The 12996-nt window shown below is 44.8% G+C and overlaps 1 protein-coding gene across 1 annotated transcript in view; it reads left to right on the forward strand.

Moving 5' to 3' along the window:
- ARHGAP31 (Rho GTPase activating protein 31) overlaps positions 1-12996 on the forward strand; it is a 99151-nt gene that overhangs the window by 67795 nt on the left and 18360 nt on the right. Inside the window, exons 2-4 of the mRNA XM_034788972.1 lie at positions 5131-5233; positions 5781-5925; positions 12386-12468. Of these exons, the coding sequence (XP_034644863.1) occupies positions 5131-5233; positions 5781-5925; positions 12386-12468 (331 nt within the window). The remainder of the gene's footprint in view (positions 1-5130; positions 5234-5780; positions 5926-12385; positions 12469-12996) is intronic.

Here is a 12996-nt window from a genome sequence, read left to right on the forward strand (position 1 = left end):
TAAACAAAATAAGTCAGTGCAGTTATTTAATTATTATTACCATACTGCTCATTTAGTATTACTCATTGCATTCACTGACTCTCAGTACTACTTCAAAGGTGACATTGTAAAAGGGAGATCTGCCTATTTCAGCTATTTATTTTTTATCACAGCTGCATCTAAAATGGTAGTACCATAGAGTAACAACTATATTTTTTGCTAAAACATGAGAATTCAAGAATAGACCATAAGGAAGACAGGCAGTCCTCAATAAAGAAGTATGAAATAAAAAAGTTTACCAACCTGAAGATCCTGCATGTTCAGACACGTTCCTTTCATCATCTTCAACGCAGCTTCCTCCTGAGATGGAACACTTCTCATGATGTTGTTTCATTCTGGCAACCAGGCCTTGCATTTGTTTGTTGCACTGTTTGCATTTTGCGCGCATGCCTGTCTTTATAGATTCTAGATTCTAGGACTGGAAGAGACCTCGAGAGGTCATCAAGTCCAGTCCCCTGCCCGCATGGCAGGACCAAATACTGTCTAGACCATCCCGATAGACATTTATCTAACCTACTCTTAAATATCTCCAGAGATGGAGATTCCACAACCTCCCTAGGCAATTTATTCCAGTGTTTAACCACCCTGACAGTTAGGAACTTTTTCCTAATGTCCAACCTAGACCTCCCTTGCTGCAGTTTAAGCCCATTGCTTCTTGTTCTATCCTTAGAGGCTAAGGTGAACAAGTTTTCTCCCTCCTCCTTATGACAGCCTTTTAGATACCTGAAAACTGCTATCATGTCCCCTCTCAGCCTTCTCTTTTCCAAATTAAACAAACCCAATTCTTTCAGCCTTCCTTCATAGGTCATGTTCTCAAGACCTTTAATCATTCTTGTTGCTCTTCTCTGGACCCTTTCCAATTTCTCCACATCTTTCTTGAAATGCGGTGCCCAGAACTGGACACAATACTCCAGCTGAGGCCTAACCAGAGCAGAGTAGAGCAGAAGAATGACTTCTCGTGTCTTGCTCACAACACACCTGTTAATACATCCCAGAATCATGTTTGCTTTTTTTGCAACAGCATCACACTGTTGACTCATATTTAGCTTGTGGTCCACTATAACCCCTAGATCCCTTTCTGCCGTACTCCTTCCTAGACAGTCTCTTCCCATTCTGTATGTGTGAAACTGATTTTTTTTTCCTAAGTGGAGCACTTTGCATTTGTCTTTGTTAAACTTCATCCTGTTTAACTCAGACCATTTCTCCAATTTGTCCAGATCATTTTGAATTATGACCCTATCCTCCAAAGCAGTTGCAATCCCTCCCAGTTTGGTATCATCCGCAAACTTAATAAGTGTACTTTCTATGCCAATATCTAAGTCATTAATGAAGATATTGAACAGAGCCGGTCCCAAAACAGACCCCTGCGGAACCCCACTCGTTATGCCTTTCCAGCAGGATTGGGAACCATTAATAACAACTCTCTGAGTACGGCTATCCAGCCAGTTATGCACCCACCTTATAGTAGCCCCATCTAAATTGTATTTGCCTAGTATATCGATAAATTTCGGTGAAGACCGAAACAAAGAAGTCATTAAGCATCTCTGCCATTTCCAAGTTTCCTGTTACTGTTTCTCCCTCTTCACTAAGCAGTGGGCCTACCCTGTCTTTGGTCTTCAGGTTATCAGGCTTTCCATCAGCCTTCTTTTCTCAAGACTAAATAGGCCCTGTTTTATTAACCTTTCCTCATAGATCAGGTTTTCTAAACCTTGTATCATTTTTGTTGCTCTTCTCTGGACTACCTCCAATTTGTAAACATCTTTCCTAAAGTGCGACATCCAGAACTGGACGCAGTGCTTCGGCTGAGGCCTCACCAGGCCAAGTAGATTGGGGACAATTACCTCGCATGGTGTTATTGTGAATTTTATAAGCATACTTTCCAGTCTATTTTGCAAGTCATTAATGAAAATATTGAATAGCACTGGATCCAGGACAGACCCCTGCAGTATCTCAGTAGATATATCCCCCCACTTTGACAGCGAACCATTGATAACTAGTCTTTGAGTATGGTCTTTAAAACCATTTTGCGTCCATTTTATAGTAATTTCATTTAGACCACATTTCCCTAGTTTGCTTATGAGAATGTCACGTGGGACAGTGTCAAAAGCCTTACTGAAATCAAGATATATCACATCTACAGCTTCCCCCATTCAATAGGACAATAACCCTGGCAAAGAAGGAAATTAAGTTGGTTTGCCATGATTTGTTCTTGACAAATCCATGTTGGCTATTACTTATAACTGTATTGTCCTCTAGGAGTTTAGTAGTTTGTTCCAGTATCTTTCCAAATACTGAAGTTCCGTTCTTTTTCTGTTTTGGTTGCATTCCTTCCTGGTGGTTGTTAATATTAATTATGTTGAGTATCTGGTCACCATTAACCTTTTTAGTGAAGATTGAAGTAAAATAGGCATTAAACACTTCATCCTTCTTGATATCATCAGTTATTAGCTCTGCTTCCCCACTAAGGGGAGTACCTATACTTTCCTTCATCTTTTCTTGCTCCTAAATTATTTAAAGAACCAGTTCTTATTGCCTTTTATGTCCCTTGTTATGTATAACTCATTTTTGCCTTAGCCTTTCTGGTGTTGTCCCTAAATGCTTGAGCTATTCTTTTGTTCTCACCCTTAGCAATTTGTTCATGTTTCCATTTCTTATAGGATTCCTTTTTGATTTTCAGGTCATTAAAGAGCTCCTGAGGGAGCCATGCTGGCTTCTCACTATTCTTCCTATCTTTCCTTTGCACTGGGATAGTTTGCTGTGGCACCTTTAATATTGGCTCTTTGAGAAACTGCCAGGTCTCCTTGAACTCCTTTTTCCCTCAGATTTTCTTCGCATGGGACCGTGCCTACCAGTTCTCTGAGTCTGTTACAGTCTGCTTTTTTGAAGTCCATTGTCCTTGTTCTGCTGTTGTCACTCCTTTCTATCCTTAGAATCACGAAATCTATCATTTCACGGCTACTTTCATCCAATTTGCCTTCCATCTTCAGATTCTCTACCGACTCCTTGTTGGTCAGAATCAAGTCTAAAATGTCTGTCTCCCTGGTTACCTCCACCGCTTTCTAAAACAAAAAGTTATCCCCAATACATCTGGCCCATTGTATTCTGAATGGGAATACAGTGACAGTGGCTGAAGTTTGAAACCTGATCCTTGACATGGGCAGAGACCTCACTAAGGACTGGTGCCTTGGCTTTGCTTGGCTTGCAAGGACAGGCATGACAATATTATAAAAGGTTGAACAATCACTTCTGACTGACCTCATGGCATCTGCTAAGACTTTTAGTGGAGTGCAAAGATGTCCACTCCTCTTATGACCTCTCCACACATTCTCTCTGCCTGACCTGAGCAGGATCCTACTGCTGAGAGAGAGTGGACATGAGGGGACATGTAAGTGTCATGCTACATTAAGTAGCAAAATCCTCCAGGAAAAAAACAAAAACCTTTCCCTTAATGGCCAGGACAAGAAAAAACGGCACTGGTGGGTTGGTGTAGGAAATGGATCCAATAACCCCTCCCCGTCCCTCCCCAATGCACTGCTCCATGTTACAGCCCCAGTGGTGCTGTGCCGCATGGCACATAAGAGGTACAGCCCCCCGGGAAGGCTCCTGCATGCCTTCTCTATTGTGTAATGGAACCGCACGAGTTGTGCTACATTCAGACCCTCCTTGTTCTGCTGTATGTGGGTCCTAAATGTCAAAATCCCGGCTGGTATGACCTTACTGCTGCATGTTATAACCACTAGAACCCAGGAAAGGTTCAGCCCTTAGTCTCGCTTCGTGACACTGCAGCAATGGCTATGCCTGCTTTTCTGGCTAAATGTAGAGCTTAATCTATTACTGTTTGTCCTACAGAGTGTACGGGACGCACAATGTGGCCGAGTTAATGCGGCTGTGAGGAACCTTAACGTCTGCATTTCCTGACTGTCTTGGGATTATAACTGTGCAGCCTTCACACTGCATTAATGTAGTGATTTGCATTTAATAGGGAAGGACTCTGCCAGCTGAGTGCACTGGGGACAACAGGGGATTGGATCTGAACCAAAAGGATGACTGGCTCCTATACTTGTGTAATGAGAGAAAGCAAAACCTCAGATTGAAACACACTTGAACTCCAGATCTGGATATGAATTTAGTAGTTTGGGCTCTTTTCTAAATCCTTAGCTGGTATAAATTGGTGGAGCTCTTTTGAAGCCCATGGAGCTATGTCGATTTGAGGATCTGGCCTGTATTTCCATCTAATCTGATCTCTCTAGGTATTTCTAAGCCCTCATCACTAGGCACTAGTCTCACACACAAGAGTAGATGCTTCTCTGATTTTTATCCAAACTAATCAGACCAGTTGGCACAACTGCTTTCAACTACCTGAAGGGGGGTTCCAAAGAGGATGGATATAGACTGTTCTCAGTGGTGGCAGATGACAGAACAAGGAGCATGGGCTCAAGTTGCAGTGGGGGAGGTCTAGGTTGGATATTAGGAAACACTATTTCACTAGGAGGGTGGTGAAGCACTGGAATGCGTTACCTAGGGAGGTGGTGGAATCTCCTTCCTTAGAGGTTTTTAAGGTCAGGCTTGACAAAGCTCTGGCTGGGATGATTTAGTTGGGAATTGGTCCTGCTTTGAGCAGAGGGCTGGACTAGATGACCTCCTGAGGTCCCTTCCAGCCCTGATATTCTATGATTCTATGAACACAGCTAGGCTGGAGATCTCATGAGAACAGCATGCTTGGAGGATTCCTGGTACTTCATGATCCCAGTTACGATTGAATCACTTTCCCCTCTGGAAAAAGCTTTTTTTTGTATTTCAAGGTATGGCTAGAGCAGCCTTTGTGATTACAGGCCATTATTGTCAGAGCAGATGATGACCATGGCTGCTGCAGAACTGTCGTGCGACCTGCTGTCTAGCTCTGTAAATCAATTTGTGGCCACTTAAAGGATTTTATTTTGCTCTTCTTGATCTCACCCATTACAATATCCTTTCCTGGTCACTGCAGAGAGGCTCTGCCACCATTTAATGGGATTGTCTTCTTGAGGACCCTCATGAAAGATCTTCTCTCTGCCTAGTCACTGCTGACCTCATCTTCCTTTCCATTATTAGTCCCGTACGTGCTGAGGAGCTGTGCCGAGTTCATTGAGACCCACGGCATTGTGGATGGAATCTACCGGCTCTCTGGAGTGACATCCAACATACAGAAGCTGAGGTAAGGGCAGGGGTCTGACTGAAAAGGGGGGTTCAGTGGCATTGCTCAGTACCATTGTGTGGGGCTAGTCCAGGCATAGACTTGTTGAATGTGGTTTCTCGGTGGTGTAATGAGGGCAGCATGGCCCAACCCTGTTACAGAGGAGAGCAGGTTTAGAGACAACCTTAGTTCCTTACACTGGTAAAGACCAAACACACTACTTTATGGAGACTAACTTTTGTCCCCCCAAAAGCACCCCCCTCTGGATCCATTAACGGAGTACTTTAGGGGCAGCCCAGGAGTATCCAACCTCAGGAGAGGGTAGTCGCTGTATGTCAGTTTTAGGACCCATCAGTGGAGCTGTGTGAGGGAAACCAGAGATGAATGAACCTGGAGCCTGAGCTTCAGGAGAGGATCTGGGCCAGGTTGCAGGTAAAGGAGGCAGATCTCTGCTTTCCAGCCTATAACATATTTCTCTTTTCCCTCTGTCTGTGACCGACAACTAGGCATGGACTGTTTCCAGCTCCTGTTCTTCCAGGCTGTTATGTCTCTGTCTGTGTTGTTTCAGGCAGGAGTTTGGCTCTGATCAATGTCCAGACCTGACAAGGGAAGTTTACCTTCAGGACATTCACTGTGTGGGGTCACTCTGCAAGTTGTACTTCAGGGAGCTGCCAAACCCCCTCCTCACTTATGAGCTCTACAAGAAATTTACGGTGAGCCTTTTATTCTTGTTCACAGCCCAGCATGCACATGTGTTTTGGTAAAGGTAGTTTGTGTTTTAGTCTCACTCTGATGACCCTGTGTCAGGGTGTGTGTGTGTGTGTGTGTGTGTGTTGGGGGATCATCCATCAGTGCTCATGCACCCTTGTTCTGTCTTTTCATTTTGTCTGTTGCTGTCTCTCTCTTTCTCACTTTCTTTGTTTCTCTCTGTCCCTTCCTTGTTTCCCTCATTCATCGTTTCCCTCATTCTCTTCACTATTTCTGTCCCTCTATCTTTGTGTTACACTGTCTCTTTCTCTTCCATATCTCCCTCTCTCATTCTGTTTTTTCTCATTCTTTCTCTTAGTCACTTTCCTTTCCCTCTTGGTCTCATTGAACCTTTCCTTCCTTCCTCCCTTCCTCCCTCCCTCCCTAATTCTGATTCTTTCCTCCATTGCTGTCCTTTGCTTGTAATTTTTATAACGTGAATACACAGGGCCTGATTGTCTGATGCACTGTGCAGTCATTTACACCTGTTCACAGTGAGTGCACAGTGGGTGTAAAATACTACATCTTACTGATGTGCTAGTGTCTTTCACTCCGTTTGCATTGGTGTATATTATGACACAAGGTAGAGGGCCATGGAAAATCAGGCCATGATGATCATGTCCTGGATACAAAGAGCAGGTGAAAGTGGAAACTGTTCAAGCAGAAATCTGTAACTTCATTTAAAGTAATGACTCCAATTTGCAAAGCGAATATAGTTTATGTGTGGATACAAGTAGGAGTCTGGGAGGGACTGCTGGGGGCAGAAAAATAGACCATAACCCTTGCTGCTGAGCCTCCCTAAGTCTGTGCTGGGGACCATAGCTGGATTTCTAAAAGGGCTGGACAATTTGATGACAGATAATATTTTATTATTGGCAGTGCAGATAGTAACACCTGTAGTTAAGGTTGCCCTGATGCTTTCCACTATAAAATCCTGCATTCATTTGGTTATAACTTTACCAATCTTTAACCATTTTGGCTGAAATTTTCCAAGCTGCCTGTCCGTCTCATATTGAATGTTTTTTGGAAAGTTTCAGATAAAACAGTTCAGCCATTTCTCATAACGATATTAGGGAAAAATACATCATATTGCCCATGTTCAAAAATTCTTACAACTGTTTCGTTGAGAAGCTCTGGTGTCCCCCTTTAGCTTTGAAGCAGGGATTAGAAATTTGGCAGAGGGATCACCCTGGTGTCAGGAATGTTAGATACTGTGGTGATGAGCATGGTATATGAATTTATATAGAAAGAATAGCCTATTGTTTTCCCCTTGAAAATATGTGCAAGTTGGCCAAGTTTTAAGTGTCTGAACAATCTCAGTTTGCACTTGCTCACTAGAGACTTGTTAGAGTTTGGCAGCTAAATTCTCCAAAGGTTCCATCTGTATTGAGCATGCTCCAACTAAGGGCTACAGGGGCTGAACAGGACTTTCCCTGCAATTACTGCTCCTGCCTGCCCAGGGACAACTATCATGCCCGACATAGGAACTGAGAGCAGGAAGATGGTCTCTCTTGTGTTTTCACTGCTGGGCCCAGGCAGGAGGACAAGAAGGAGGAAAAGGCTGATGGGAATGCAAAGAGGTGAGGAGCTGGGTCTGTGGGGTAGTGAGGGAGGAGACTGGGATAAGGAGTAGAGGATGGAGGACTGGGATGATTAAGATTTGGCAAAGTTAAAAGCAGCTGAAAACAGGTTCTTATTACAGCTGTGTGAAATTGTTCAGCCAAAACCTTTTTTGGCAAAAAATGCAAGATTGGGTGACATTGGAGCATTTTGTGAATTCATGCTGGTTTTGCCAAATTGTTTGGGTAAAATAATAAAAAAAATCCAAATGTGAAAATGTTTCATTATGACATTTTTTTAAAGGAAATGTCTCATTTTTTCATTTCTAAATGACTTTTTGTTTGGAAATTTCCTTCACATTAATTTTTTAAAAATTAAAAAGTGAAAAAACACTCAATCAAAATGAAACATTTTGTTTCAGGTCAAATGAAATATTTTGTTTGACCTGAAACAATTTTTTTTTCAACGTTTTGATTTGCTGAACATTTTGAAAAATGTTGGCTTCAGGTTGACCCGAAACAATTAAAAAAAAAAAAGTCAGAATTGCAAGCACACGGAAAAATCCATTATTCGTAGAGCTCTAGTTCTTATAATGGGAACTGTTGGGCAGCCTTAACTATAGGCATTGCTACTTACAGTGGGTAACCCATTTGGCTAGAAATACTAACAGAAGCCAAAAAAAGAGGAACTATTCGCCAGAGTCTAGCGAAAACCACCAGATGGGGAGTTTGGTTGAATGTAGGATGGGTGCCCCAGTGCCTAGACAGCAGTGTGCGGGTGGGAGGCAGGGATGCCTGCTAATCCTACCCTGTCTGCCTCACTCAGCCCTGTGTCCAAGGAAGGATAGACACAGCTTTGAGTCACCACAGTGATTCAGACATTAGTGTCTCAGGATAGGCAAATTCTTAATGACCAGAGAGGGATTAGCTTTTCGGCTTCAACAGTATCAAGTTTATATATGTGATGACCCTGCCATGGCATTGCTGCATATTTATCTTTGCAGTATGACACTCCCTCCTGCTCTGGGCCTTCACCAGCTCATAATCCAGTTCTGATCGAGTTGGTGACTCTGGCACTGGCAGACTCATTCTAACACTAGTGTAAAGGGACTGATTGCTCCATCAAACCAATTCAATAACAGAAGCCCACACACCTTCTTCTTCCCTCAGTTTTACTCCACTTGCTTGCCAGAGGCTAGGAGGAACAGGGTACCAGCTGAGCACACCCAGTGTGGTCAGTGGAGTAGAAGGGTAATAGATCATGTGTGTCCTTGACTGTGCATCTGAAACGCCCTGTCTCCTTCCAATTTTTTCTTCCCATTCACAAGGTGAAAGGTGAAACAATCAGTAATTAATGTTACATTTGAAAAAAATATATTAAATAAAAGCAGTTGGTTTTTCCTGGGATTCTGTATCCTCTGCTTCTTGCTGTTCTGAATCTATAATTCCACATGTTGAAGATGATCCCCCCTGGTTTTGTAAGCCATGCCATGGGTTTCTAGCGCAGTTGGCTGAGAAGTATGGCGGTTGGGTCTGAGTCAGTCATGACATCACACAAATCAGCATTTGCTTGCTGTCTGTTTCAGCTTCCTTTCCTAGAATCTAGAAATGAAATGTATGAGCCAAAATCTGCACTGATTTACAGCCATGCAACCTAGCTGATATCTGATGTTTCAGATTTGCATCCAAATGTTTGGATGCTTCTCCTGATCCATCTTTGATCAGAACCAATGACCTGGAAATCTCACATGAGAAGCGTTGGATTTATTGTGCTTCTTGTCTCTGAAATGGTGGAAACGGGTCTTTTTTATAGGTCAGTACTTCCACTGGTGGATTGAAACAAAAAATAATCAGCTGAGATGGGTCTGAGTTGTAAGATTTAGATCTGGAGTAGAACTTCCCCCAATTCAGGAGTTTTTAGCTCTGGGTTTTCAGTTCAGCCCATAGCAGAGATGGGGTCAGGCACAAAGCTCAGATGTGGATTTCCCAAGTTCAGAGGTATCAGAGCTGTCTTTTTATCTGGGACTCTCTCTGGAGCTGAAGCTTGTGGAGATAAAAAAAAAAAAAACAGGTTAACTTTCACCCCACTAACTTCTTTGAACCTCAGAAAAGGCTCAGTTCCTGCTTTGAATGAAGATTAAGGTCAGATCTTATTTAATCCAAATAAGGTGTCCGTCTCTCTCTCCATCAAATGTTTTGTCGTTGGAGGCAGGCTGGTGGTATATGAACCCCTGATCTCTCTCTATATATTCATTATTGCTGCAAAGTCCTCTCCTTGATTGATGCCTGATTAATGGTATTTAAGTTTGACAGCACACGTGTACCATGTCAGTGATGTTAAAGGACTGGTGTTGGTGATCCTGGTTATGCTCTTATTGGTGAGATCATTGGTAACAATGGTGAAGTTATTGACTGATGACATCAAAGGTTTTGTTGATGATTCTGCTGCCTGGTGTGGTAACTGTGATGGTGGTGGTGTCTACTATGCACCTGTGGTTGTGGGCTGACAACAAAGATCAGAAATAGGTTCAAGCCACAGAATTCAAATCTGGGTTCCCAAAGTGGGGGCTGCTTGGATCCCAGCATGCAGTTCATGCCCATCTCTGGTAGCAAAATTGATGATGGCAATTTACATGTGGTTTTGCATAAAGGATGGCTTATAGTGAAAAGAATAGTGACGAGAATAGTGACAGCAGAAAAAATAATGGGAATGTAGTAGTGACAGTGAAAACACAGGAAGGTGTTTCTGTGGCTGTGGTTGGTGATTTCAGATTAATAATATTTAAGCAACTGATGGTTAGGAATGGATTGTTTTCTTTATCTCAGTTCTAGCTTTGCTGACGTCCTTATGTAGGCAAAACTCCAATTGGCAGGAGCGGGTCACAGTGTCTTTCTTTGAACTCACTCCAACCCCCAGAAGTAGCAGTGTGGGCAGATGGATCCTTGATAGCCTCACATTGTTTGAAGTTCCTAGTGGCTTGTCCTCTCCCATTGCAATGTTGAAAGGGAATAGTTGACAGAAAACTAACAATGCAGAGAAGAACTCCCAGGAATTGAGACAATAGGTCAGGGGTCTCAAACTCAAATGACCACGAGGGCCGCATGAGGACTAGTGCATTGGCCCAAGGGCCACATCACTGACACCCACCCCTTGCTGCCCCTGGCCCCGCCCCCACCCCACCCCTTCCATGAGGCCCCGCCTCTTCCCTGCCCCCATTCCAACACCTTTCCCGAAGTCCTCACCCCAACTCTGCCCCCTCCCTGCCCCCATGGGGTGCAGGAGGGTGTGGGGTGTGTCAGGGGCTCAGGGCAGGGAGTTGGGGTGTGAGGTGCAGGAGGGGTGAGGGGTGCGGCAGGGGGTTGGGGTGCAGGGTATGGCAGGGGGGTCAGAGCAGGGAGTTGGGGTGTGGGGTGCAGGAGGGGTTAGGGGTGCGGCAGGGGGCTCAGGGCAGGGGGTTGGGGTGTAGGAGGGGTGTGTGGGATGTGGCAGGGGGCTCCAGACAGGGGGTTGGGGTGCAGGGGGGTGCAGGGGCCGGCTCCAGCCCGGCGCCACTTACCTAGAGCGGTTCCGGGGTGGCAGTGCCATGTACCATGGCCAGGGCAAGCTCCCTGCCTGCCTGCCCTGGCCCCGCTCTGCTCCGCTCCAGGAAGCAGCCGGAGTCCCGGGGTGGGGAGGAGGGGAACGGCACCATGTGCTGCTCTTGCTGCTCCTCCAGGTACCTCCCCCAAAGCTCCCATTGGCCGCGGTTCCCTGTTCCCGGCCAATGGGAGCTGCGGGGGGCAGGGCCTGGAAGCAAGAGCACAGAGCCCTCTACTCCCCTCCCCTCCCTGCCCGGGGCTGCAGGGCCATAGTTCCAGCTGCTTCAGGGAGTGGCTCGGGGCTCGCAGTGCCACGGGGTAAGCAGAGGGGCGGGGGGCGCGCGGGTGGGGAGGCATGGGAGCTTGGCGGGCCGCACGAAACAACCCCGCGGGCCGTGTGTTTGAGACCCCTGCAATAGGTTCTTATATCCCTCTCAGCTCCTACTCTGAGGAGAACTGCGGGGCTAGTGGTGGTGGGGAGGTGCATAGTCTCAGTTTTATCTACACTATTCCACTCTAATCGCTAATGTAGACATTTGTTACTCTGTCTATGCAATTGTATTTCTAGGCATTTCATTATAGCTAATCTAAAATACCTCATCATCACAGGAGCTGCTATATCTACATACAGTCGATAATAATGCTTGTTTTTATTTATAAATTACTTTGCCTTTCATCCCCATAAGCCCCAAGCTGTTTTCATTTCACAGGGCTTAAAAAGGACCCATTTTTTATTTGTTTTCAAAAAAAATTTGGAAAAAGTTTCAATATTTTTCATTTATTATTTATCATTTCCTCCTCTTTTCCTTTCATTTCTTTTCCCTCTCTTCCTCCACCCTCTCGCAATATTTTTTCTTTTTTTTTTCTTTCCATTTTTCTCTCAGTCATTGTATGTGTGTGGGGGAAATCAATTTTCAAAAATGAGTGGGAGGAAGGGGGGGGGAGGAAATTGTCAAAAAGAAGAAAAAGGAAAATACATCTCACAGCTGAAGATTTCAAAGTGTTTAATGAATTAAGGCCCAGACTTTCAGCCGTGAACTGAAAAAGACTAGGGCTCTATGCCCCACAGCGAGGTGGGTAAGTATGGTTATCCTTACAGGGAGGTGAAGTGACTTGCCTAAGGCTCTCACAGAAAGTCAGTGGCAGAACTTCCTACTCATAGCTCTGTAATATAATGAGACAATGCTCCCTCTGACACCTGCCAGGCCTCTGTACGTGTCTCTCTCTGTCACTCTCTCACTCCCTCTACATCCGTCACTTCAACGGGCTATTTCCTCTCTCTCCACAGGAGGCAATATCTCGCTGCCCGGAGGAGGAGCAATTGGCCCGTATTCAAAATGTCATCCAGGAACTTCCACCATCACATTACAGGTAAGAACTCAGTCGTTGAAACTGTGGGGATCCATGAGGTGTCTCTTAGCTGTGGGAAGGATTCTCTGAAACGGCTTCTGCTTCAGGGAGGATCTGAGAGGTGGGTTCATTCATTGCCACCAAATTCAAGAGCAATTCACCTGTCCACTAAATAAAATTAAACAGATCATTGCATTACGTGTCTGAAAGAGCAACCAGCCCTCTCCAGCTTCCGTCAACCCGAGTCTCCCTCCCAGCTGCCATAACGTACTTGGCCAGTTGCGCAGTGCTGTCCAAGTGGGAGAAGGCAATTAAGCCCATGCATTTAAGCATACAATGTGATCTGAGCTTCCATAGCCACCATATGCATCAGTAGCCCCCTTCTTCCTGCTTCCTACTGTCCATTCTCCTCAAATTCATTTGGGTTGTACCACATGAAGCCATCCACAATAACAACATCCACAGTGTTCTGCACCACTGCTCAAAAACCCTGACATCACAAATCGCTGCTCTGGCTTTAAGCCCTGGTGCCCATTTTGCCAGTCTCAT

This window comes from Trachemys scripta, chromosome 1 (genome assembly GCF_013100865.1).
Source record: "Trachemys scripta elegans isolate TJP31775 chromosome 1, CAS_Tse_1.0, whole genome shotgun sequence".
Classification (NCBI taxonomy): Eukaryota; Metazoa; Chordata; order Testudines; family Emydidae; genus Trachemys; species Trachemys scripta.